Source organism: Populus alba, chromosome 15 (assembly GCF_005239225.2).
Source record: "Populus alba chromosome 15, ASM523922v2, whole genome shotgun sequence".
Classification (NCBI taxonomy): domain Eukaryota; kingdom Viridiplantae; phylum Streptophyta; class Magnoliopsida; order Malpighiales; family Salicaceae; genus Populus; species Populus alba.
The window spans coordinates 6,901,980-6,929,405 of record NC_133298.1 but is presented as its reverse complement, the minus strand read 5'-3'; the positions used below and the strand labels follow the sequence as shown (position 1 = coordinate 6,929,405).

Here is a 27,426-nt window from a genome sequence, read left to right as displayed (position 1 = left end):
GGACCCTTAAACTGATTTAACAACATCAATTTATTATTTTCAGAATTATTATTTCTTGAATTTTTCATCCAAATCCCCCATTTTTTCTCATTCAATATACTGTAAGAAAATTAAATAAAATTTTCCTTGAATTCAACATGATTTTCATAATCATAATACAAATTTATTTTGTTTGTGATAATTAAGTCCAAATTATATGTTGATAGTTCCGACGACCAACCAGTACCTTTCCCTCAGCCTCAAACCGTCTCGGGCTGGAGCTTTCTTTGAGACAAAAAGGTATAAGAAAAGGAGAATCCACGTGATTTTACCAAATAAACTAGTTACTTTCCACAATCAATCTTAAATTGATCCAAATAACTGTTAATGGCTGCACAAGTGATGGCCATGTCTATGTCAAGAAGAACTCCCTTGTTATTTTCAGGGATATAAACGTTTCCGGATCTCTTCAAAACATTATCAAGTTTCAAGACAGAGAGTATGTACAACTACATGTTTGTAGCAAGAAAAAATGAATTACGATTGAAAACTAGTTGATATAAATAACTCAAAACACATTAAGCTCGCCTTTTACTCAAACGCCATGAATTAGGTTCGTGGTATCTATCGTAGAGAGGTTCAATGCGTTCTTGACGCTTTCGCTTGCTCATTTTTGTAGGATCTGATACTTTAAAGAACCTGGGAGCTAGCTCCACAAGCCATTTGGGATCTATAACCGTGACCTCGCGCATATACTCTTTTGTAGTCATTACCAGCTCATGGTAGATGACCCAGTCTGGTTGTCTCTGGAAAAGAGCACTGCTGGGGTGGATATAAACTGGCTGGTTCTCAACCAAAGTCCTATAACCCTCCTGTGGGTCCTTTCTAGCTGCATGGAAAAAGAATCCAGCTGTAATCGCTTTCCTTATCTTGGTAAAATTCTTCCCAGCACTAACAACATCTAATTTGTACCTGAAATCCAGCAACAGTGTTGAGTTAGAATCATGTAGACAAACACGTAAGTGAGGGTTTTCTAGATCTACTATTAGCATTTCCTTATTTTAAATGTCCATCAGATAAAACTGCTGGAAGAATAATTGTATCATAAGGGGGTCAGGTAGGAAAATAACCAGAGCCAATAACTGTTACAGTTAAATGCATGGTAGGATCAAGAAACAACAATTTTCATAAGAACACCCATCGAGTGAAAAGTTAGCAAATAAAATGACGGGGGTTAAAAGAGAGCATTGGGGTGCAAAGTTATTTACCAAAAACAACCGACAGCACAGGTTAGAGGGATGACAAATTCACCATATCTCAACAGGTTAGGAGAGTAATTAAAAGCATTGCGTATAAAACACAAGAAGTTTACAACTAAATGAGCCTTGACTTGGCTTGAGCAAATGGCAGTTATAGTTAATAGTGTCCCCCCCGCCACCCCCATGAACAAGTGTAGGCATACTAATTGAATCGATGACAATAACAAAAAATAATAATAATAATACAAAGCATACAATCCTAGCCTGACCATTTAAAAAAAAAAAACAGAGGCAGCACACGTCATGTATATCAGGACAAACACAACAGCAGTTATGCAATGAACAGGCTTTTCATGCTAAAATGCTCAGTGACATGCATACTAGTAGCATCTCATAATTCACGATAATAAGGATATTAATAGCACTCTACAATGCTCAACGACAAGCATATTAGCCAAGGCCAAATATCATTGTTCTTAATCATGCACAAGTCTCAGAAAACTAATGATGAGCATCAATAAGGAAAACATTGAGCAAGGATGATAAAATATCATGAAAAAGACATTAGCTAAAACAAAGGAAGTTGAAGTTGCAGATCTTACTTATCCATGATGCTTAGAAGCTGTTTTCTGACATCCTGTGCTCTCCTCAAGGATCGAGATTGGACAAAGTTCTCAAAACACCAAGGTCCTGAAAAGTTCTTGGCTTTCCAAGCCTCGTATACAGCAAGCAAAGTCAGATGGTCTCCTTCGGGCTGGAAAAACTTGGCCCTCTTCTGATCAGCCTGAGCTTGTTTTTCTCTAGGTCTGTAAAAGATGTTACCAGTTTGGATCATGGCAATCATAGTCAAAATCTCATCACTGCACCCGAGGTCTACACTAGCCAGCAACATTTTAGACAATGGTGGATCCAGAGGAAATTCTGCCATTTTCCTCCCTAGTTTGGTCAGAAGTCCTTCCTCATCCAGAGCTCCAAGGCTGTATAGCTGTTCCATGGCAGAAATCAGGGCCTGCGGTGAAGGTGGATCCATAAAATCAAAAGACAATAGGTCATTAATTCCCATAGCCTTCATTGTAAGCGTAGTGAATCCAAGATTAATTCTTTGGATTTCTGGAATTGAGGTGGGAGACATCTCATTGCGGTATGCACTTTCTGTGTAGAGACGGTAACATTTTCCAGGCCCAGTACGCCCAGCACGTCCAGCTCGTTGCTTGGCAGATGCTTGTGAAATTGGTGTTATAACTAGAGAATCGAGCCCTTGCTTTGGATTATACACGTTCTGCTTGGCAAACCCAGGATCAATAACATAAAAAATTCCATCAATCGTCAAAGAGGCTTCAGCAATATTAGTTGCCACAACCACCTTCCTCTTTCCAGGTGGGGCAGGATCAAAGATTCTTGACTGCATTTCACTAGGAAGAGCACTATAAACAGGCAGAATGATCAATTCAGGAACATTTTTTCCTAATCCTTTCATCCTCTCATAAAGAGATTGACATGCAAAATCAATCTCCTCCTGGCCTGTCAAGAATAGAAGTATGTCACCTTCAGGTTCAGTCAAGTGGATTTGCAAGACAGTAATCAGAGATGCATCTAAGTAGTCACTTTCTGGCTGTTTGGTGTACAATATCTCCACGGGAAATGTTCTCCCAGGAATCGTGAATATGTTACAGTTGAAGAAATACCCTGAAAATTTCTCCGCGTCCAGTGTGGCTGATGTGACAATCAAGCGAAGATCAGGTCTTCTCTTCACAAGTTTCTTGAGCAACCCGAAAAGGACATCAGTGTGAATGGTCCTCTCATGAGCTTCATCTAGCATTATCACCGAGTACTGAGAAAGGTTCTCATCAATCAGAATCTCCCTAAGCAGCATACCATCTGTCATATACTTGATTACAGTATCTGGTCCAGTGCAATCCTCAAAACGAATAGCATAGCCAACTTCCTCACCTAAACGACAGCCAAACTCTTCAGCCACCCTCTTGGCTACAGACATAGCAGCCACCCTACGAGGCTGAGTACATCCAATCTTACCCCTAGTGGTATAACCTGCCTCAGCAAGATACTGTGTCACCTGAGTAGTCTTACCTGAACCTGTCTCACCAATAACCACCAGAACCTGATTGTCATGGACAGCCTGAATTAACTCTTTTTTCAATTTGTAAATTGGCAAGCTCTGCCTCTGTTCCTGGATAGATAACTTGGATCGCTGCCCAAATGTCAGTGCTTTCCCAAATGCATCCTTCTTCCATTCAGGCATGTCATAAGCAGATAAGCCAACACCACGCAGCTCCTGGGCAAGATGCCTCTCGCCAGTCTCGGGCATTGGGTCTTCCCAAGGACGATTAAGATCCTTTGGTATTGAATCAAGCATAGTCCTCTGCTGCTGCTCCCTCACTTCTCTTCTCTCCTTTATAAGTGCAGACTGAAGAGCAGCCGCACGACTCAATGAACCTTCAGGATTCTTAAAAATCTTAACTGGTGACATATCAACAGAATACCTAGTCTGCCCTTGCAAAAATGCAGGCTCGTCCTCATTCATCTCAATCTCAAGCTCTTCCTCAACTCCCTCTTCTTGATAAATCAACCCATCTATTTCCTCATCATACATGGGGTACTCTTGCACACTCAAAACCCCCGAAGCAATCAACTGTTTTGCTTCCCACTTCTCTGGCGAGCTCATTCTCTTTAAAGGTCTCCGTGACGGACCAGTATCCTCCTCCTCCACAATCCTAATCCCTGACAACCCTGTCCTCGTCACCGGCAGCTCCTTAGACAAACCCAAAGCATTGCTCCTAAAACCATCCTCCTCATCATCCCTCTTCTTCAATGGAAGCAAATCTTTCCCACTATTCTGATCAACATCCCTCATCGAAAGACTCAGCTTGTTCCCTGAGACTGAAATCACCTTAACATAAACTTCCTGGTCCCTCTTAACCACGTCCTTTGCATTCCCAACTCTCCTAGTTGCAATCTGCGAAACATGAACCAAACCCTCCTTCCCCCTAAAATCACTCAACTGGACAAAACAACCTGTATCCATCACCCTCGACACCCTCCCCTTATAAACCCCATACAATTCCGGCTCATTACTATTACCACCACCATACCCATGTCTCCCATTCCTTCTCTCCCTCTCACCTTCACCATCCTCTATATCATGTCCATCTCTCCTTCTTCCTCTATCTCTCCTCCTATCATATCTATCATACATATCTCTTTCTCTCTCTCTATCTCTATCCCTATCCCTCTCTCTATCCCTATCTCTCTCTCTCCTATCTCTCTCTCTATGTCTACCATCGTTATCTCTTTCTCTATGCATGTCTTCATTCTCTCTTCTACTTTTCTCTTCAGCTTCAATTTCCAATTCCCTATCAATTTCTTTCACTCTGTCTCTACTATCTTTAATCGAGAGAGCTTTAAATTTAGAATCTTTACCTGACCCATCATTCTCCTTATCTTTCTTCCCCTCCTTCTCCGCTTTCGGCGGCAAAATCGCGTGAATAATCGTCAGCAATGTCCGAACAAAGTAATCAGGCATTTCAGCTCCATTTTCCTTCAGCTTCGCATCGAACTCATCTACTGTTTCGCAACTCCGACCTAACTCGGTGATGAACTCAGCTAAGATCTTATCTCCAAACCCCAAGTGAGTTTCGAGTTCGCTGCAGACCTTGGAGACGAGGGAGAGGTACTCGAGCTTCTTCAATCCGGCGTCGTTTTCTGCTGCGGTTGCCATTAGAAAGAGTTGAAATGTGGAGATCGTAGAGAGAAATTTTTTTACTTTAGGGTTTTCGATTTTTTAGGGGTTTTTTTTTTTTTTTTTTTTTAATTTTCGTCATCTGATGAGAATTTGATTCTTTCTTTTATTTATTTTTAAACACATGATGTTTGTTCAAGGGCTGAAGGCGGTGCTGTGGTAGGGATAAACAAAAGGCAAAGTAAAGACCCAAATAAGCCTGGATAATGATAGCCCAAACTATAATACAAATGGAGGCCCATAAATTGTAATCTAGCCTAGACCTTTGGCCCAAAGGAGAGGATTGATTATTTTTATTTATTTATTTATTTAGCACATATTTGCTTATTTTTTCACAAATATCAGATAATTTCTATGTTTAGTGAGTATGGAATATTTTTTAAAAATAACTTTTAATTTCTTGGGCAGGTGTGTGCCATGTGATGGTGCTGACAAATAGGTTAGAGAACTTGCTGGATTTAAAAAAAATTTCAATTATTGATATTTTTAATGGAAAAGGAATTTTGAAAGAAATTTTTTTCTATGATACAGCACCTATCTTCCAAAAATCATCAGTTGTAATGCATCTCACGGTGCTATTTATTTTTACATTTGTTTTCATTTTCTATAAAAGAAAATATTTCTGATAATGGAAATAGCCTTGAAGTTATGGGGCTTGGGCTCTGCTTTCTAGTTTGTTCTAGATCGAGATATTTTCACTCTCTTGAGCCGAGGAAAATGGTCAAATTGCTTTTTCTTTAAAGAGGCCAATCTCCTCCTGCCAGGAGTATTGAAAGCCACTCTACATGCATTATTGCATTCTTTATTTACTGTTCCAGTTTATGTACCCCTTTTTTGCTCCAATTTAATCGACAGCAGTAGGGCTAGCAGAGTATTTACTTTTTTTTATTTACTTTCCATATTAAAATATTTTAAAATACATTGAATATTCAGAACACTTTTTTTCCGATATCATTGGATTGATTGGCAATGAGTTCAGTTTCGCGAAATCTTCAAGTTTTTCGCGATGAGCCCCACCATCGATCAAGAGTGATGACGGGCCAGGGAATGCTACGCTAATAATGATTAGAAATTGAGAGGCAATTGGCCCAATCCAATAATGAGCAAAATCGTAGAAGATCCAAACTGGATCTAATGACTCGAGAACCTGAATAGAGGGTTCTTGGACCATGTCAGGGGCTTTCTTGGTGGCCTCATCATCTAGAGAGAGACCATCTACTTGGGGCAACGGCAGCTTCACAAAGTGCAGACTGCAGAGCTGACATGTTAACTGCCTGACATGGTTTTTGATAAAAATAAATAAATAAATAAAATCCGGCGGTATTGCTACCAGGGTACTCTCTTTCTATACAAAATACAAGCATGACAGACTATATTGCCAAAAAAAGAGGACGGCGACAATAGACGGTGGCTGCTACCCGTTCAGAGTTCACCTTTTCCCAGCACAGATATGAACAATCTTGCATGCAATATAATCACAAGGTTATAGAAGACAGACCTCTATGCTTTCATCTTAATCATCATCATCATCCTCGAGATCAACTACCATCCTCAACTTCCTTTTAAGTCTGGCACTTGTCATTACTGTATCAGAAGCTGCAGCATCCTCCAAATCTTCCAATGCATCATCCATTTGTTGATCTGGTATATCATCTACATAATTGACTGGTGAAACCCCTGTTGATTTCCCACTTCTGCTGTTAGTTGCTTCAGCTTCTGAAGCGCCTTCCTTGCTGACATGGTCAAGAACAATATCCTCGTCAATCCCTACAACATCCTGCCCAGTGGACTCGCTGCCTCTGTCCCTGAATTAAAATAACAGGCAACTTATACTTCATATACAATCCACTAACCACTAACAGTTGATCTCTCATGTCTCAGCAACAGATGCTTAGTTCAAGCAAAATACAATTCTCACACAGTTATTTAAACAGTTCATTGCTCATTAGAAAAAGACAGGTTTTAAACCTAATTCAAGTAAATATATACCTTCGTTCTAGATCGTTAAGAGATTCATTCCCGGCATCTTCATCAGGCATTTCACTCTCAGTGGAAGAAGTTCTGAGCTCTTTACCTTTTGCCTTCGAAAGGAGCTTCTTGGTTTTACTGAATCAAAAAAGATAAAGCTAGTAATATAGAAAACCAGAAAACACATAATAAGAGACGAAAGCATGCCACTTGAGGTGTTTTTCAACAGAGCTAGACAGCAACATTATAGAAAAAAACATAGGCAACATTACTAAATAAGAACTTCATCTAAACACTCAGTAGCAGCACCCTGATTGTCCTTTCATGGAGAAACACAGAGAGACTCACTTGATTTTAGAGCTCAAGATTTCTTTATCAGAATTGTCAGAAATCTCTCCTTCGTTATTCTGTTTCCCAGCAATCATTCTATCACCAGCATTGTTTTTAGGCCTAAGAAAGAATATGTAGTTTATGAGTAAATTGAGTGAGCAGTTTATGAATAAATACAAATCAATTCTGATGGAACTTCATGTAAATAGAAAATTTAGCAATGCTTAGAAAGAAAGTTCAAATTCAATTTTTTTAAGGAGCTTTGCAGAAGAGAATCTTGCATGTGTTTTTTGAAATTTCAATTCAAATGGTTTTTTTAATAAAATTGTTCCTTTTTTCTAATGACTTTCACTGAAGAGATTACATTAATTAAAGAGTACTCTAATAGCATCTCTTACTAAAAGCAAAGAACTGTTTAGCAGAAGGATTTTTTATCAGGCAGCTGAAAATACATCAGCAAACGGAAAGTCATATTAGAACTGGACCAATTGATAGTGCCAGACAAAAATAACAAATAAACTAAAGAGTACATAAATCGCAAGTTAAAACACTGGATAACAAAGTTAAATCATAAGCAATATGTCAAGTTCAAGGATACAACTCATCCTGCATTTCTGTTCACAGGAAGAGAGAGAGAGTTACTTGAGAATAGAGCATAGGAGTTCATCATCAGAATCACTAGATGCTCCTTCAATGACCTGGCTTGGCAACTCATCACCAAATAATCCACCATCATCCTTGTTTTTACTCCTACAAGTTAAAAATAAATAAATTTTAAGCGCTGTTAGCTTTGAGCTACAAGTAAATCTACCAACAGTTGGCAAGAAACTTTACAACCAGCTTAGAAAAACTTTTCTAGTTGCAGCTGCTTATCTTAAAGGTTTCTTTTTTATCTGTTCTCACATTGCATAAGAAACGTGCTCACAAATAACATACCAAGTCAACGTTGCCTAAAGAGGCTATCAGTGCATAAAAGGATAAAATCAGAAACTAGTCCCATGCAATACCAAGGAATTAACGCAGCAGGAAATTAAACATGAACTTAGATGAATTGGTGATATCTGAAGTAATCAGAGAACATTATTTCTATGATTAACATGGTCGTATAATTAAGCAAAAGATATGCTTGAATCAATGGGGAAAAGGAAAGAATCATGTGGCCTTTAACACAGTTTACATAACCTTAATGCTAATCTTGGTGGGGAAAACTCAGATCAGTTTGGTGAAAAAGAAAGACATCAGACCATATAATAGGTTTTGAGTTTGGCATTTAACTAAAATTTCAAACTAGCAACATTTCTCAAGATTCCAAACTTTAGCAATCCACAGCCAAATGCTAGAGTAGAACAAATGCCAAGTATGGAGCATGGTTTGCACAAGTCACAAAAACAATATTAAAAGGAATTCCCACAGCCAAGGGCACAAAAGCAGTACCTATTTTTTAACGATAACAATGTTTCATCATCAGAATCTTGTCCTCCAACAGAAAAGCCATTCAGTTCCTCGTCTCTGAGATGCATATCTGTCTCAGACTGCTTCTGCCGAGGAGCACGTAAACCAAGTTGCTTGAGTTTTCTGGACACTTGGGCAGCTGTGAATGAATTATCAGATCCCAGTGCATTTGCAATCATATAGCTGCATCTTCGATGGTCTTTGAACCTGTAGAAAGTATATAAAAAAATGTCCTCAGGTTAAATATATCATTCCACAAACAAAGATCCCACTACTTCAATCAAGGCTTTTATAAGTCGGAACATGAAGAAAATAAATGCTAAAGCATAGAGCAGTAATCATTTCCTAGTGCTCCTACTGCATCTAATAGGTGGATGAAGATAATGTAAGAATGAACCATGAACACAGGTTAATGGATCGGATTAAATCTTAGGCTACAACATCCAACACCACTCACTGCTCAAATAATGCTTTAATCATTTCCTCCTGATCTTTGTTGAAGGCCCTCACTCTTTTCCTAGTGCTCCTGTTGAAAGGCAACACATCAGACAACTTGGATAGAAAAAGGAAATTATTTTGCAAGCATTTCATATTTTAAATCATGCACTAGGATATGCTTTAGATAAGAATCGAGTCTTTAGAGCTCAGAGCTTCAGCTTTGAATACAATACTGAACATTGCACTAAAAGACCCTAGAAAACAAATGCATTCAAAAGCATTTCATAAATACTTACAGCCTTGGCAAACTTCCTTCTAAATCAATTGAATTGTGAAGATTGCTTTCCTTTTCAATTATCTCTCCATTCTCACCAAGTTGATCAGGATTAGTAGAAAATGGTCTACCAACAGAGCGCTTCCTTTTCTTCAATGCAACTTTCAATCCTAGCTGCTTGAGCTTGTTGATAACTTGTGCTCGTGAAACTTGACCATCAGGATCTAAGGATTCCGCAATCAAATGACTGCAATTCTCATCATCTTTGAATCTACAAGAACCATCTTTGTTATAACAGATGCAGCGAAAACAATTTAAGAAACTCCAATGAAAGAATGAGTTAGTCAAATATGCTATCATTCAATTTTCATGGAGAAGACAAAAATGCACACAATCAGTTCCTGATAACAAAGATTAGAAGCAAAAGACAATGAAACTTCATCAATGCATTCAGCCAAGACTATCATTTAATCTAATGAGGAAATGCTTGCAGTCCTAAAATGGCTGGGCCAAGGCACTTACTTCTCATACAGATCTTTTATTTTCATCTCCATCTCGTCTGTCAGAACAAATCTTCTCTTCCTCCTAGGAACACTTACACTTTCATGTTCTGGAGCATCTCCTCCACTGCAACAGCCAAATACATTAAATAAGGTTGGGGAAAACCAAGAATCTTACATGCTAAAAATCATTACTTAGAGATTTTCCTCACTACTTTATATCCTATCAATATGGTTGCTTGAAATAGATGTGATAAATTTCTGCACTCCAGTCCTCACCGATTCTTCTTTTTCTTTTAACCTTTCATTCTCAACAACAAATGGTGATATAAACCATTCTCATGAAAATAAGACGTCATTGGATCCCTTGCAGACCAAGAAAATATTTTAATTAAATGGGAAAAAAATGTCATTTTCCAACAAAGCCAGACTACTCCCAGATAACAAAAGAATATTAAATTATGTTGCTAAAGCACCCATGTAAAAATTTCCAAATTCCCTTTTATATAAAAGTACAAGATACACAACAGTGAGTTAAATCAAGGTCAACAGGCATGTCTTACTTCTGATATCCCGGTTCATGAGGGATCACAACATCTGCTTCATCCTCACCCAGTGCATCTGCTATGCTTCTGGGAGCCCATCTCTTCCCCTGTGATGACCCAATATCTTCGTTTGCTGAAGCATTTCCCCAGCCTGCACTTTCTTTCTTCAAATGACCAAGCTCATGCAACATATATTCAGCATTAATGTAATGGCATTCTTTTCGGGATTTCCAAAAGAGAACTTCAACAAAAAGAAGGGGCTGATTCTTCATTTTTCTTAGCATTCTTCTAACCAAACTCGTAAGGAAATCAACAATATTTGCATATTCCTTGCATGGACATGACTTTTGCTCTTCCAGAATCTCATAGAATGTCGTGAGCAGCGATAACTGCACATTGTTTTTTCCAAAAATAGAACAAAAATAAGAGATGATGATTACATTTGTGCCCAATATTCTCAAGGATGGGATTTTGAGTTTTGAACCTGATATAGCATTGGAGAGAGATCCAAATCATCAGTGATTCTCTGCAACATGCATACTATGTAGTGATTTGTGCTGACAGAATTGTTCTTATAGAACCTAAGTAGCCAGCACAAATTCTGAATAATGCTGTGGTTTGCCAAAGATGATATAAAAGTAGAGACTTTAAAATCAACTTCATAATTTTCAGCAGGTTGCTCATCGCCTGAAGAATCATCAGAGCTGCAAGAAAGATCATCAATATCAATCTTTTTATTCTCCATCTGCATATTGCTGCCAAGATTCTCCATCACTGGTACAGATATTTCAGGCTTTTCAAGAACATCAACATTTATGTTTTCTTGGTCACCAGAAGTTGCAATTTCTGGGCTTTTCTTTTGCAAAACAGTTGATTGTTCACTATTAGACAGAGCAGTGGGATCCTCAATAGCGGCTTCAACATTACACTGTTCATTTCCATTTTCCTTCTTGTCACTCAATGTTTTCTTCTTTCTACTTCTCCTCGACTTCTTAGAAACCTTGATCATGAAACACAGTTTTAATTTTGATCTTCACAAAAGAAAAACTTTCTAATACAAAAGACTAAGACACTTGGGATTTATAACGACAAAAGTATGAAACTATGGATGCAAAAAAAAAAAAACATTTCAAAGAAGCAGAAATTCTATAACTGAGGAAAAGTAAATGAACCGCAATTTCTTTTACTTTTCGTTTCTTTCAGCAAGTAAATGGGCCTTGGTTTTGAGTTTTTATGTTTGGCAAACAGATTCACATTTGGCTCAATGTTGGTTGTGGAAAAAACTAGTAAAAATAAGACTTTAAGTATGACGACGCATTGAAAGTGAACTAACATCATTTCCTTTATAGCAAAATCAATGAATTGCACTCCCCAAAACTCCCATTGTAGCTTGAATCCTATTGGTGTTGTATCATACTTTGGAGATGACTGCAGTTTAGAGAGCAAAGAGAGATTGAGAGAGAGCAGTAAAGGGAAAAGAAAGAAAGTGGAGGGAGAAGATAGGAAAAAATCTGAAATTACAAATTTAAGAACCTATAGTTTAGTCAGCGAAAGGGGAAATTTAAGGACAGTTTTGCACTTAACCTGCTTGCAGAGGGAACATATAGCAGCTCAGATATATCTACATTTGTCGACATATGTAATGGAAAGCTACTTATTATTTGTTATTTTATGTAACTTTTTTTTCCAGTGATAAAGAACCAAAGACAGTGAAATGATTCTATACTATCGAGACAACTTTTCAAGCAAGATGCATTACAAGTTCATGAAAAGGAAAAACTAGAAAGAAGACAAATGCTGAAATTGCTACAGCTAGATCCAAAATCTTTATTTTCTGTAGGTCAGCATTACCTGATATTGCACCAAAGATACAAGACCACAAAGCTGATCTCATTAAAGGCTCACAAAAGAATCGTTAAGAGGGTTTTGAGGAAAGCAATTTCAAAAGGTTGGACTTAGGTGATGGCATTGGTTGAAATTGTTGAAAGTCTTACAGAAACATGAAATTATTATATGATTGGCAGAATGTGGCACATATTCAAGTTAAACTATACCTACATTGAATTTACCTTTTTTTATTTTCAAAAAATAGATAAGTAAATCACAGACTTCTTTTCAGCATGGTATGATGACTGATTTAGTCAAGTTCATATGTTACAGAACTATCTTACAAACAAAGCACCATTTCAATCTGCTTAATGCATTGATAAATTCAAAAGGAATAGAAAAACAAAATACAAATACAAAAAAAAAAAAATACAGAACTGCCCTGTAAAGAAAAGCATAACTTACTCTCAAGGTGCCACGTGTTTGAAGATTCTCCATCAGCCTTACAAGTACATGAATCATTTCTACCAGATCTGAAAGATCACTGGCCAGAAAAATAAAAACATAGCATCAGCAACAACATCTTGAAGCATGTTCAAACAACCACATATTTCTGCACGGGCATAGCCTTAGTAAATGTTTGTTCACAAAAAACAAATAAACACATAAAACAGGCATACAGTTAAGGAGAATGTTTGTTGTCCTTTTGAAATAATCAGATATCACTAACAGAAACTAGGGAACACAAATTGAGGGCATTGGGTTTAAAATTAATAATATGCTTGATTTGAATGAAGAGATGCAAAAATAATACAAAAAATTACAATATTGAAAAACCTTTCTCACTGTTTAAGTGAAGAAAAAAAAGATTCAAAGAGCACTGATTCTCGCAAAAAGAAGATGACAATTCATGAAACTAATCACATAACAATGATTGCCAGATGATTAATCATTAAAAGCTGCACCCAAATCCTAGTATAACCAGAAACACATGAACAGCAAGTGAGGCTCTCAAATCATTCAGAATTTTATGTTTGTAGAACTAAAGTTCCACAATCAGGACATAAATACATTAAAAGATCCAAAAGATTAACCACAAGTTTATTTTAGGTCTTAGCATAAGAAGAAAACCTTTTGGTTTGCTTGTGTGTGTCAAATGATTTGATCAGGCTCAGGAGGAACTGAGTCATTCCTTGATCAGTCTGATCATAGAACAACTTGTAAAGCAGGATGCGAGCTGTTAAAGGCTCCTTAGAATCTCCTGGCAGTAACTTAAGCACCAAATCTAACATGCGAATCTGTGGAAAAACAGAAGCGCTAATCAAGCACCTCTTAACATGCAAATCTGTATATTTTAGGGGAAAGAATAAGGAGGGGACGGGGGAGACATCATCAGGTTAAGTATAATTTACCATAATTCTCATAAGAGCACCAGCTGCAGACAGAAACTTATAATCATGTGTCACCTTCAAGCCTTCAAAAGCATTTTTCCATCTTGAAATGACTAGTAGAAACATTGATTCGTTCATTGATGCTGCAATGGGTCCACATATACCTCCTTTGAATGATGTGTTATCAGCATACTCATCAGAGAAGGCTTGAGAATTGTCTTTTTCCATATTTGGCTGGAAAAATTACAAACATCCACCAACAATTGGAAGAGGCAGTTGGATTTGCATGCTATTATTGTAATGTTTCCTAACCATAACATTAGTATTTAAGCTTTGGAGGGAAAAAAAAAGCTGCAGATGTTTATCGAATTCTTTTTCTTATTCATTTATAAAAGAATCCATCCACTGTAGCTTACTTTCTTACTCTTGAATTGCAACAATCAAGAGCTATTTTACAGTCACTGAATGTTATGCAGAAAAGCATTCATAAGCCAAAATTATTAGCAATGACAAGATCAAGTACTGCAGAATGCAAATCATATACTAATCATTGGCCAACCATGTTGATACATAAGCTACTGAAATTAAACACATACTACAAAGGAGAGGGCAGAGCATGACAATTCTAATTCCACGAGTTCTACTCACTCTATCACAAGTGATCTGCTTACCATGTACAAGCTCAAACATATCATTAAACGAACCTAAAATTTCCCATGGTACTCTAACAAACAATTGGTTGATCTGTTTAGACTAACTTAGAGATTCAGTTATGACTGTTTTGGAATTCCAAAAGTTCATTATATGACAAAAGAAAAGGAAGAACAGCAAAAGACAAGAATGATAACTTCAAATATCAAGCCACATGACAGACACTAACTACAAAGATAAACTTCTATTTAAATTGAAGCCATCAGAGAATATAGAATGTCTATCAAAGACACAATTATAGATACAAGTACCTCATATCTCACCTTGGAAGTAATATACTTGTGATATTGAAAAGAAGTAACAAACTGAGCAACCTGAAAGAAAACAACAATGTCACTGTTTTGAATTGCATGATGCTCCTTCTCGATATCTTCACGGATCAACTCCATCAAATCTGACATGAATTCAGTTCATGATAAATGTTAGCAGTATAATCAGTAGAAAGCAGAAGCAAGCAAATGTTTTATGTGAGATGATTTTAATTCCAGAACATATACCATTGTAACCCCCTGATAGAAACTGGTTCAGAAAATCATGCAGTAACTCCAAAATATTATCCTTCATTGAAGGTAATCTCCCATGGTCCCAAAAAATCTTTTTACTGGGACCCTTTTGAGCTTTATGAGGTTTAAGTAGAATCTGAGAAGCAGAACTAGGGTTTCCTAAGCATACTGCTTTAGAACCATCCTGGAAAAGAGAAGGGGGAAAAAACCACTTACATTACAAAAGTTGTATACAAAACCCCTAAAAAACATCATTTATAGTGAAACTTCATACCATGGTAAGCCGGGTAAAGGTTCCACTAAATTGTGAATGACGGACCACGTTTCGTTGTCTAGAAAGCTTCATTTTGTTTTGTTCTTCTTCTTTCATAATGGACTTGAGGATGTCAAGAGAAGTGCTGCTTCCACAAACCTACCAAATTAAACTTATTAAATCAATTTCTACATGCACATCATGTAACAACTGGATGTCTAAAACAAGGATAAAACCAGTATAATGATACTCTGCTTATCAACAACAAAAGCCAAAAGACAATAAACAATAAAAGTGCTTGATGATTCAATCTGCAGGGAATAACATTAATGGGAAGAAAGAAAAAAGGGATCCCAAAGGCTTTTTTGCTTTTCAGAAGTTCAGCAATTCAAGATCAAAATTACAAGATATAGGAGGCTTTGCTCAACCTTATTTCAGCTTTTACTTGTTTACAAAACAAAGGATTTTCTAGTTGCCATGAAAAATTTACCGTTGAAGGAGAAGAAAAGAATGCTCGCTAACCTTGAAATCCTTTAGACCGGCATTAACAATCAACCCTGGCTCTTGACCCATGAAAATGTAATGGAAAATTTCTAATAAAAGCAAGTTATCATGAAGAAAATAACTGCATGAACCCTTTATATTCTGAGTTATAACTAGAATGATGTCCATTACATTCTCATGGAACAAAAGCTCCAAAAACCTATCCCTTAGAGACAAAAACTGACTTGCTGATTCCCCAACTTTCAGCAACATTGAAAAATCATGAACTGCTAGAACGTTTCTAAACAATGTCAGCACCAACTGAACCAATTTCCAGTCATCCTCAGTAAACGCCTCACTGCACCACGCCCAATCAATATTAATAGCAAAACCAATAAATTTCTCCAAATGAGCAGTTAAAGTAAAACATTATTTACCGGTCCAAATTCTCCAATGGGCCTTCAAGAAGCGAAACAACCACTGGAATCGTACCACTAAGCGTAATTGCAGCCTTCAAACCCCATAAATACTCCACTTGTAGCCATATATCACTCGAAGACGGCTCAATTGGCATAGTAAGAAAAACTAGAACCTTAACTAAGATATTTTCAAAAAACAGAAAAAAATAACAAAAACACAAATCAATACCGAACCTTTATCCATATATAATTATAAATAAATAAAAATTAGCATTAACCTGCATTTAAGACCAAATTACGATCATCTTGACAATACTGAATAATCGGTATTAAATCTTTCCCCACAGTATTCCATTTACACACTTGTTTGAATACTCCTCGCGTTTGTGGATCATCGCGCCTTAAGAATCTCAACAAATCTTTTAAATTATCTACAATTACAAAAGGAAAAAGGAAAAAGAAAACTCCAGTTAAAAACATAGAGCTAAAATTGGTATCCTTTCAAAGTAAATATTTATATATTTGTGATTGAAAATTTTACCTAAGCAGTTAGCGCCTTTAGTGTAACCAATTCGATTTCCGTTGTCGTCTTCTTCAGGGGTGCCTAGACCGACGCAGATACCGGCTAAACCTTGCATTTCCATTTTTTAGGGTTTCTGTGTGAGAGATTGATTTTGGGTTTCTTGTGAGAACTTGAGAATTTGAGATTAATTTGAGATTATTTGAGATTGGATCTGATGTTAAGTTGCGACGGTAAGAAAAATGGTGGAGAGAAATTGAGGGTGTCGATTAGGGTTTTGTTGTTGGCGGGAATTTGGATGCGAATTTTCCCGCGCTTTTTGAGCGTGATACTTTCTATATTTTTGGAGGAGGAGAAAGCATTTGGTGTCGCTAATATATAAAGAATGTTTTATGACATATTATGTGGCAAGATCTGATTGGTTATACATTCTGATTGAGAGCCTGGCCCTCGTACGGAATCTAAAACAAGTTTTGTTCAATTTGGGCTGTAAACGGCCCAGGTTTTTAACGTGACATGACATAATATCATGATTATATTATCTATGCCCATAATCTTCATAATTAGTTCATGTTAAAAATTTGTTTTAAAAATAGTTTAAAATTATTTTTTTATATTTTTAAAACAAGAAGTAAAGAAAAAAATCTATATATTATCTTTGTTTTTTTCATCTCAAAAAAATAACAAAAAATATATTTTCATCAAAAAGGAGATTTATTTAACAAGTTTTGTTCAATTTGGGCTGTAAACGGCCCAGGTTTTTAACGTGACATGACATAATATCATGATTATATTATCTATGCCCATAATCTTCATAATTAGTTCATGTTAAAAATTTGTTTTAAAAATAGTTTAAAATTAATTTTTTATATTTTTAAAACAAGAAGTAAAGAAAAAAATGTATATATTATCTTTGTTTTTTTCATCTCAAAAAAATAACAAAAAATATATTTTCATCAAAAAGGAGATTTATTTAACACGAAACATCAATTCAAGAAAAAATATTAATTGAGAGTTTTGCAGTCTTAAATGTTCTCTGGCACTAAGCTTCTGTTAATTTTTCTCAAAATGCTCTAACGTGATTATTGAATGTGATCATATCGTATTAAAATATAATTTTATTATTCTTAAAAATAGATAAATGACATTAATTGTGGCTACAAAGCAAGACACTTTTATAAAAATCTAATTAGACTTCGGATCAAGAGAGAATCTTTGTACCTGGGATAATTATTTATATTATAGTTATAATTCAAACATAAGCAAGGATATAAAACACACAATTACAGTATAATATTGACATTAATATATTAATTCTTGAAAGATTAGAATACAAATCAGATTGATTTATTTTCTTTTTCAGGGGCTCATTTGAAATGATTTTTGTGAAGTTACCAACTGAACCAATTTCCAGTCGTCCTCAGTAAACTCCTCACCTTTTGCAATATCCCCTAGGGGCGGAGACGCTAATAGCCCCACTGGCAGCCTTCTGAACCTCTCGGCCCCCGGCTTCGCTCCTCGAACTCGTCACTGATTTCCTTTTTTTCCCTCTGCCTGGGTGTTGATTTTGAAAGTGGACATGGCTGCTTACATGGTTCTTGACTTCTTGTTGCAGACAAGGATTGGGATGGTATAAGATTCGGAGTGGAGAGCAAATTAAGTTGCCTTTAATGCTGTTTTCCTCGTTAAAGATGCACAAGTAGTTCATGAATTGAAGAATTATCTACAAAGTAATATATCTTTTAATATGTTCACCCAAAATTAAAAGGAAATTTGAGTTGCATAACAATCCAGCTTACTTAACTCGAACAAAAAAAATTCCCATTTGGCAGGCTGTGGTGCAGATATACATGTGATTGTATGAATTGAAAGTGCAGATTCTAATAGCAAATTTACTTTCAATAATCACAGCATCTGATGGGCCGGGAAGTCATTGGAATCCTTAGAGGTCCATTGAGTTGCTGAGGATTTAGGTGCTATTCAGATGTAGTTGATCGGATCCAGTTATCATGACTGGTCTTGAATTTTTTCTAAGTGAAGCATATTTTTTATTACTGTTCTTGAAAATGGAAAATGTTTTTTGTTTCTGCTATTGCCACCGGCCACTTGGTGACTGGCTGCTTTTTTTTCTTCTTTTTGTGCTACAAAATGCTGGAGCTTCGATTTTTTTTCCCTAGTTCAGATGAATCTAACATTCTCCAACCATAGCTGATTTCACAGGGAATTTTTTTTGGATGGCAGTGATGACCAATAGGAAATGACATTATCATGAAGTTGTTCATACGTGGCAGATAAGAAATGTGATAGAGGCCAGAATGGCTTTACCCATTAGTACCAGAAATAGTTGGCAAAGAAAGTCAACGTTGAATAAACATTACAACTCAGGAAGTGCTCGCAGGGTGATTAATGGGACATGAGTTTTATTATCTTAGATTATCTTAAGTAGGACTAATTCAATGTTTCATACACTGCTGATAATGGAGGGACTGTACCCATTCTGATCATCCCAGAACTTTGACCAAAGCATGACACCTCCATACTTGGGTGACTTCTTTATCACCGGAAGAATTTGAGAAGTCAACACATCTGGTGGAATGTACCCGCTTCCGGCTGCCGAAGGAGCTGCCGGCAAGCCTAGAAATATCTTTCCCGCGTCTATTGATGTAGTCCAGCGATTCCATGAATTTAAGAGGTTAGTTGTGTTACCTGAACTATACTGGCAAGGACGGTTGTTGTAGAATTGGACCCAGACATAGTCAAAAAGACCAGTATTAAGGGCAGTCCCTAAATTACTGTCCGGGAATGGACACTGAGGAGCTGCTGCTAAATACACTTTTCTTCCATATTTAGATAAGAAACGAGCAAGATCCTCCCAATATAGAGTTGATCCTTGCTCGATGTCAAAATCAATGCCATCCAGAACAGCATCACCTAGAGGACGAGAAGATGATTGTCCACCTAAGAAATTGTTCCACAAGTAATCTGCAAAGTTTCTGGCATCGTCTTTAGAGGCTAGAGTATAGTTTCCAATGCCACCACCGAGAGAAAGCAGCACCTTGATCCCTTGCTGCTGACAACTCTTGATGCCACCGCTGACAATTGTACAGCCACCGTTTGCGGGGTTGCAATGTCCAGCAAGGTTCATTTCTGGGGTTTGACCATTGCCAAACTTGTTGAGAAAAGCTATGTTAACATAAGCATATCTTCCCGTGGCACATGTCTGAGCTAGGGTTCCTTCATTGCCATTTTGACCCCAGTAGATTGAAATCCCACCAGCAGCATGAGAGGATTTAATTAGCAAAAGGACCAGGAGAGGAAGGAGAAGGAGGGTGGCTTTTGAATATTTGGCCATATTTGCCAACTACCCAAAAGGTTTGGATTGTTTTTTGTGTCTCTAATGGCAAAGGATTGCCAATTATATAAGAGCCCAAGAGGGCCTCCACTAGGAAAATTTGACCCTACGAAAGCAACATCTGCTTTGCTAGCTGTATGCATACAATTAATCGGTGAGAGGTCTCCAAGCCGAGTTGGTTGACTTCAAATAAGGAGATTTTATTCTCCAGAATCCAAATATTTTCACTTTAAAGTTTAAAAGAAATGATTTTGCACGCCTCCTCGTCAAAGATATTAGAATGAATAGTTTTTTTTTTTGTTTTTTTACAAGAAAGGAATGTTAAGCTCAATTGTGCATCCAATATTAAATGTGTATTCGGTAAAGTGGGAGTAAGGTAATTTTAAAAAATATTTTTTAATTAAAAATATATTAAAATAATATATATTTTAGATTTTATTTTATTTTTTATAATAAGATATGAAAATTATCAAAAAAACATAAAATAATTAATTTAATAATATTTTAAATAAAAAATAGTTTGAAAAACATTTTGTAAAGCAGATTCAACACAAAAACAAGTATTTGCTAAGGATTTGTTTAACATTATTATCCAACCGTGTTTTTATTGATAGTTTTAAATTAATATTTTATTATTATTTTGATGTTTTAATATTAAAAATAAATTTATAATAATAATAAAATATTATTTTAATATAATTTAAAATAAAAATATTTTTTAAAAAATAATATCTATAATATTTTTATCAAACTCTAATAATGCTGCTGAAGGCTTTTGACTTACCTCCCTGTCTCATCAATTCTCACTTCATAATTAAATTTTAATTTAGTCTTCTCCAAGTACAAATAACCACATATTAACTTTTCCCACACATACAAAATAAAATAAAAATAAAATCATGAAAGACTAATAATGCTGCTGAAGGCTTTTGACTTACCTCCCTGTCTCATCACTTCTCACTTCATAGTTAAATTTTAATTTAGTTTTCTCCAAGTTCAAACAACCACATATCTAACTTTTCCCGCACATACAAAATAAAATAAAAATAAAATCATGAAAGATTCAACTGTTTGTTTTTATATTTTAAAACTATTTTAAAAAATATTTAATTTTTTTATTTTTATCTTCATTTTAAATTAATTTATTTTTATATTTTTAAATTATTTGATTTACTAATATCAAATATAACTTTTAAAAAATAAAAAATATCATTTTAATATATTTTTAAATAAAATACATTTTAAAAAATAACTAGAAGTAGATTCTCAAATAATTGTAAAACAACTTTAACTCGAAGAAATACATGCAAGATGCAACACTCTTGTAATATCTAATAAACCCTTACATGTCAATGAAATGTTTTTTTTTTGTTTTTAATTGAACTATTTTATTGTATTTTTTTTGTTTTTAATTGAAAAATAATATATTTTTTGTTTATAAGCCGATGATGAAAGATTGCCAAGAGATTAATGTGTGATTTTTTAAACAAAAATATTTAAAAATATAATAAAAGTTGTTTTTTTAAAGTATTTTTTTACTTAGAAATAAATTAAAATAATATTTTTTATTTTATTAAAATTTATTTTTAATATCAGCATATCAAAAACAATCCAAAAACACTAAAATACATTTAATTTGAAGAACAAAACCAAAAATTTAATAAAAAAAAATTGAATTTCAATATCAAACACCCCTAAACAGACCAGTTTATTATTTTCTTAAAAAAATAGTGACTAACTTATAATTTAACTTGTTACTTTATTAATTATTCTAGCTCCCATGCCCAGGGACGGATGCTACCCAAGTGAAAAATGTTCAAACTTCCATGAAAATTAATCTACAGTGGTTATGCATTAAACTCTTTTCTCTTCCAAATCAACATTGTTCCGTATAAATTATTTTTTAAAATAAAATGTTTTTGAAAGATTTTTTATTTTTTTTACTTTTAAATTAATTTTATTTTGATAATTTTAATATACTAATATTAAAAATATTTTTTTAAATAAAAAATATTTTAAAAAGCAACTATTACTATAATTTTTAATTACATAAACTCATTTCAGTAATAACTTGAAAAAAAAAACCTCTGCCACAATATTTAATTGCTTAAACCCATCTCAGTAATAACTTGATACAAAATTTAGTTTATAAATTTATAATATTAACTATAATTAACTTAAATAAATTTAAAATAATATTTTTTTAAAATATTTTTTAAACTAAAACAACTACGGATTTAATAATAGTGGTTTCCCAAAGCGCAGTGCTGTCTTTTCCATTGAAATAAAAAAACAGAGCATTTAGAAAATAAAAAATAGAGCACGAGGCAGATAGGCAACTTAGCTGAGTCAAGGCAAGGAGCATTTATGTGTTAGCTGGATAAGATTGAAGTTCAAACGTCACCGTTGTGCATTTTTTAAGGCAGATGAATCACTACAAGAAGAAAAGGCCAGAACATGAGTAGACATGCATGTTTGACAACTATAATGAATTGAACACTTTCTCTTCTAACTTACACGGCAATAATTAACAAGAACTAATTGTAACAGGAATTTGTGAGGAGGGGAACAGTGATCCCTCCTTTTCAGCACTTTGTTTTAATTTTATTTTTTACTTTTAGATTTATTGAGGTTGATAATTTATTTTAGTTTATTTTTACGAGGTTATTTTAATTTTATGATTTGAGTTGCTAGTTTTATGGTTTAATCCGGTTGTTTCGAGTTTTTTGATACATGAAATTTTTGTTTTTAATTTTATCCTTTATTGTTGGGTTAATTGAGAATTAAACTTAATAATTTATTTTTATTTGTTTTTTATAATGCTATCTCAGTTTCATGATCTGAAAAAAAAAAAAAAAATTGATGTGTTAAACTGAGTTGACTCATGTATTTTTTTTTATTTTTTTTTAATTTTATCATTCAATATTGAATTGATTAGGAATTGAACTTCATAACTTATTTTGTTTTGTTTTTTATTAGATTATATTGGTCTCATGATTTATGTTTGACATGCTAACTCTAATTGAGTTAAGTTTTTTTATTTTTATTTTATTTTTTTAATTTTATTTTTTAATATTAAATTAATTAAAAATTAATTTTTAATATATTTTTTTATTTACTTCCATGAGATTACCACATTTTTATTATTCGAATAATAAATTTAACATATTAACTTGATTTGATTTGATTTAATTTAATTTAATAATATTATGTTATTTTAATATAATTTTTTAAATATGCTATATTGAAATTTCTTTAGTTAAATAATTTGTTCTCTCTCAATTATTTAGATTATTTTTAACTTCAAGTTTTTATATGTTTTTTTTTCCAAAGAAACACGCTAACTGGAGATATTTTCTTAAACCTTTTTTTTTAAAAAAAAGTTTATCTGGCTTTGTAAATTATCTAATAACAAGCCAGCTTTATAAGTCAGATTAGTTGGGCGGCTATGTGTTTGAATTCTCTCTCCTCTTTTTTTTTTTTTTTTTCGTTTTTTTTCTAACTTCTAGAAGTTCTAAGATTTTTTGTACTAGCTGGGCATTGAATATTTCAAACACATTCAACAAAATAAACCTACCAAATTTCAATCAAATAGAAAACAAAAGTGAAAGCCTTACAAATACACCTAACAAATTTAATTTTTTGGAAGAAAACTCGAAGTTAATTTTTCAAAAAATCTCAATAATGCTATAAAACTATAATTTCCTATGCACAGTCTCGAAGACCAACTTAGAGAAATATTAAATTTATTTCTTAAAAGCTAATCAATGGATAGTTATAATATAAGAAAAAAAAATACTATGCTATGTAAGAAATTGACATAAGATAATAATTATTTTTTAAAGTTTTATTATTTACTTATTACTTATATGAGAAAAATAGGAAATACGTCTTTTGTTTTAAACAATTCATTGTTAAAATTAACCATTTACCTATTTTTATAACTAAATTTGACAATATTAAAACTATTGTTGAAATGAATAAAGCTTTGGTAACTAATAAAATTTAATACATATATAATTTTTTTAAAGCATATGAACTACTATTTTTTTCCCGTCAAGCATGACGAGTGGTTGTATAATCAAATTATTTATTTTTTAATTGGTTTCCTTATTTAATATATATCTACATAGTTCCTGTTCATAATAAAATTGTTTTGGTTATTGCAAAAACCTTATTTAGATTTTAGAGTAGCTCTTATTTTGACTAAAGCAAATGATTAATTTATTGCTAGATTTTAGTATCTAGTATTTATTTTTGGGATATTAAATTATGGATTTAAAAGGAAATAACCCGTGGTTTAATTTCAATAAACCCGTAAGTTTTAATCTAAATAATTGATTATTAAATTTCTATTTCTGGTTGATTCTCCATTAAAACAGTTTTTAAGTTCTGTTTGGGAACGCGGTTGAAACAATATTTTTTCAAATTTTATTTTATTTTTTGTTTAATTTTTTTATATTTTTAAATTATTTTAATATGATGATCTCAAAAATATTTTTTTACAAATAAAAAAAATATCAATTTAATATATTTTTAAATAAAAAAAATTTTTAAACCATAACGCTATCATAATTTCAAAAATTTGTTTATTCCTGTTAACCTTAGTCTCGTTGATTCAATATTCATTTGTTTGACTACTTTTCTTTTCTTTCACATTTTGCCTTTGAAAATGTCAGCAAATTAATATATCAAGGGATTTGCATTCATGGATCGAGTGGAAAAATTTAGACACCCCAGCTGAGTTTTGGAGTCTCTAAGTCATTTGAACAACTCATAAAACATTGTCAACACCTTAGAAGGCATAAAGTTACTCCACAACCACAAGACTTTTGTTGAGCGTGATGAACAAGAAAAAAGAACAAAAAACACTATAAGGAATTCACTGGTAAATTGATTATATTTTCCTTGTCAGGGAACTGTAATTTCGTTTTATTTAGCTTGAAATTTAAGTAAACATAATATTCTGATTGCCGCATACACTCTTTAGATCAAACATGCTGTGGATATATATATAATTTATTCAGGAATCAGGAGCACACAGCATGCGGAAGAGCAGGGCTGAAAAAAATCTAGACACTGCCCTTTATAGCTGCACTATACCCATTGTCATACTGCTTGCTCCAGAGCATAACGCCTCCATACTTTGGTGAACCCTTGATAGATGGAAGGACCTGAGAAATGAGCACATCGGGAGGGATGAATCCACCACTAGGGGCTGCCTCGGGAGCAGCAGGTAGACCCAGGAATATTTGATTGGATTGAACTGTGGTCCATTGGTTCCATGCACTCAAGAGACCGGTAGCATCATTTACGTATTGACATGGAGGATTGTTATAGAATTGAACCCACACATAATCAAAGAGGCCAGTTTTGATTGCAGTGTCTAGATTAGCATCAGGGAAGATGCATTGTGGAGCTGCAGCTAAGTATACCTTCCTTTGTTGGCTAAAGCTATTAAGTGCCCTAGCAAGATCATCCCAGAACTGACCTGAACCTGCCTCGATGTCAAAATCAACCCCATCTAGGATGGCATCGCCTAGCGGACGTGAGCTGGACTGACCACCAAGGAAGTTATTCCAGATATAGTTTGCAACTTGCCCTGCATCGTCGGCCGATGAAAGGGAGTAGCTGCCTGCACCACCTCCGATGGAAAGTAGCACTTTGATTCCTTGATTTTGACAAGATTTAATGTCATTGCTTATGCCGGTGCAGGTACCGGCGCTGGGGTCACAATGGCCTGCTAGGTTCAGCACTGGAGTTTGGCCATTGCCGAAACTAGATAGGAAAGCTACGTTCACAAATTGATAGTTTCCTGAGTTACAAGTATCAGCTAAGCTGCCTTCATTGCCGTTTTGACCCCAATAGATGGCGATGCCTGCACCGTTTGAGGGTTTGCATAAGGAGACAGCTAAGATGGATAGAAGAAGGGTGATAGCTTTTGCTTGGCAAGCCATGTTGGATCTCAAGCTTGTTCTGTGTATCAACAATGTGGAGACGGAACATATTTATAGCTTCTGAGGACCATGCGTGTCTAGTTGTCTAACTAGAAAAGTCTGATTACCGTGGTTTGTGGGCAAGAAATTGTTGCCGTTCTCATTGAAAGTATAGAAGAATTCTGCAAAAAAATAATGTAGAAAGTCTAAAGTCTTCTCTTCTTGTTTCGAGGCACCATGGTTATTAAAGATTACACTGGTCCTCTCTATTTATAAATAGGAGGACCATGACGGTTTTGACTTGGCTGTCTAGGCAGATACCATTTAAGTCCCTCAGTGAGTTTCCTGGGATCAAAGGGGATTAGGGACTGTTTTTCGGGCAGTATTAAATCGGTTTCCACTTTGACGATTCCATCAAAAGCAGGCAATGAATTTCATTGTTATCAAGGTTGTTTTTTTTCTTTTTCTTTTTTTTCTTCTGGTTTCATGATTTTTTAGTTTTTTTTTTAAATTATTATTTTTAATGTTTTTAAATTGTTTTGATATGGAGATATAAAAATAACTTTTAAAAATAAAAAATATATATTATTTTCATGTATTTTCAAACGAAAAATATTTTAAAAAACAATTAATGTTATACTTCCAAACATAACTTAAAACAATTCCAAAAAAAACTGGTTAAATTTGAGTAACTTGACTAATTAACTTGTGATTTAATTAACCTGATCAAAAATCGAGTAAGACTACGTTGTTCCACTTCAAAAAACCTTTTAAATTTTTTTTCTCTAAAATGATGATGTTTTAATTAAAAAAAACTACAAAAATTGATCAAATAATCCAATAACTTTAAGTGTTTGACAGTGCAATCAAAACTCTATTTATCTAAAATTTGAATATTTTTAGTTTAAAATTAGTTTTTTTAAAATATTTTTAGATTATTCTAATATTAAAATAAAATTTTAAAAAATAATAAAATATTATTTTAATGGTAAGTGCTGGAAGCATATTCAAACTTTTTTGTTCTTCTTTGTTTTACTACCTCCTGTGACAGCACACTTTTCAGATGGCAAGTGCCCAGATTCAGAACTAACAAGTCCATGAGAGCGGCTCAGATTGATTTTGGTTTGCAACCCTCATTTCCTGTCTTCTTAAAAAACTTGACCCAAACTCACACCATCAAATTTACTTACGACTCCATGAGGGTGAAATTCATCTCCCACAATAAGGAGAGCTGAAGAAACCATAAAAGGCTTGACATTTGCATAACTAAAATTATATAAATCATATTTATAAGCTTTAAATAATACTTTAAATTTTTAGATTAATATAAGTATTTAACATAATATTAAAGTTTTGTCAACCAATAATCACGAGTTCAAATCTTATTATTTTTATTTTATTTGATAAAAAATAAAAAAAAATAATATAATTATTTATAAGTTCAAGTTTAAAAAATTTTCATTTAAAAAGAATATATTAAAAAAGTTAATTTTTCAAAAAATCTCAATAATGCTACACAACTATAATTT

At 34.1% G+C, this 27,426-nt stretch overlaps 4 protein-coding genes across 4 annotated transcripts; all 4 read right to left on the bottom strand.

Annotated features, from left to right (window-relative positions):
- Nucleotides 1-396: 396 nt before the first annotated feature.
- LOC118057292 (probable pre-mRNA-splicing factor ATP-dependent RNA helicase DEAH5) lies at nucleotides 397-5,096 on the bottom strand. The gene is made up of 2 exons (XM_035069820.2): nucleotides 1,841-5,096; nucleotides 397-951 (listed from the first exon to the last, which is right to left on the bottom strand). The coding sequence occupies exons 1-2, from the start codon at nucleotides 4,972-4,974 to the stop codon at nucleotides 558-560; spliced, it is 3,528 nt and encodes a 1,175-aa protein (XP_034925711.1). The 5' UTR covers nucleotides 4,975-5,096; the 3' UTR covers nucleotides 397-557.
- A 446-nt stretch (nucleotides 5,097-5,542) lies between these two features.
- On the bottom strand, nucleotides 5,543-16,745 carry LOC118057226 (uncharacterized). The gene is made up of 20 exons (XM_035069740.2): nucleotides 16,631-16,745; nucleotides 16,368-16,520; nucleotides 16,108-16,267; nucleotides 15,710-16,028; nucleotides 15,209-15,346; nucleotides 14,929-15,118; nucleotides 14,695-14,825; nucleotides 13,742-13,954; nucleotides 13,461-13,627; nucleotides 12,795-12,873; nucleotides 10,987-11,502; nucleotides 10,521-10,891; nucleotides 9,980-10,084; nucleotides 9,480-9,728; nucleotides 9,203-9,271; nucleotides 8,728-8,952; nucleotides 7,936-8,043; nucleotides 7,312-7,413; nucleotides 6,985-7,101; nucleotides 5,543-6,800 (listed from the first exon to the last, which is right to left on the bottom strand). The coding sequence occupies exons 1-20, from the start codon at nucleotides 16,731-16,733 to the stop codon at nucleotides 6,509-6,511; spliced, it is 3,807 nt and encodes a 1,268-aa protein (XP_034925631.1). The 5' UTR covers nucleotides 16,734-16,745; the 3' UTR covers nucleotides 5,543-6,508.
- A 2,154-nt stretch (nucleotides 16,746-18,899) lies between these two features.
- LOC118057227 (hevamine-A) lies at nucleotides 18,900-19,993 on the bottom strand. Its single transcript, XM_035069741.2, has one exon. The coding sequence runs from the start codon at nucleotides 19,959-19,961 to the stop codon at nucleotides 19,071-19,073; it is 891 nt and encodes a 296-aa protein (XP_034925632.1). The 5' UTR covers nucleotides 19,962-19,993; the 3' UTR covers nucleotides 18,900-19,070.
- Nucleotides 19,994-24,833: 4,840 nt separating this feature from the next.
- On the bottom strand, nucleotides 24,834-25,935 carry LOC118057260 (acidic endochitinase). The gene has a single exon (XM_035069777.2). The coding sequence runs from the start codon at nucleotides 25,916-25,918 to the stop codon at nucleotides 25,034-25,036; it is 885 nt and encodes a 294-aa protein (XP_034925668.1). The 5' UTR covers nucleotides 25,919-25,935; the 3' UTR covers nucleotides 24,834-25,033.
- Nucleotides 25,936-27,426: the final 1,491 nt, after the last annotated feature.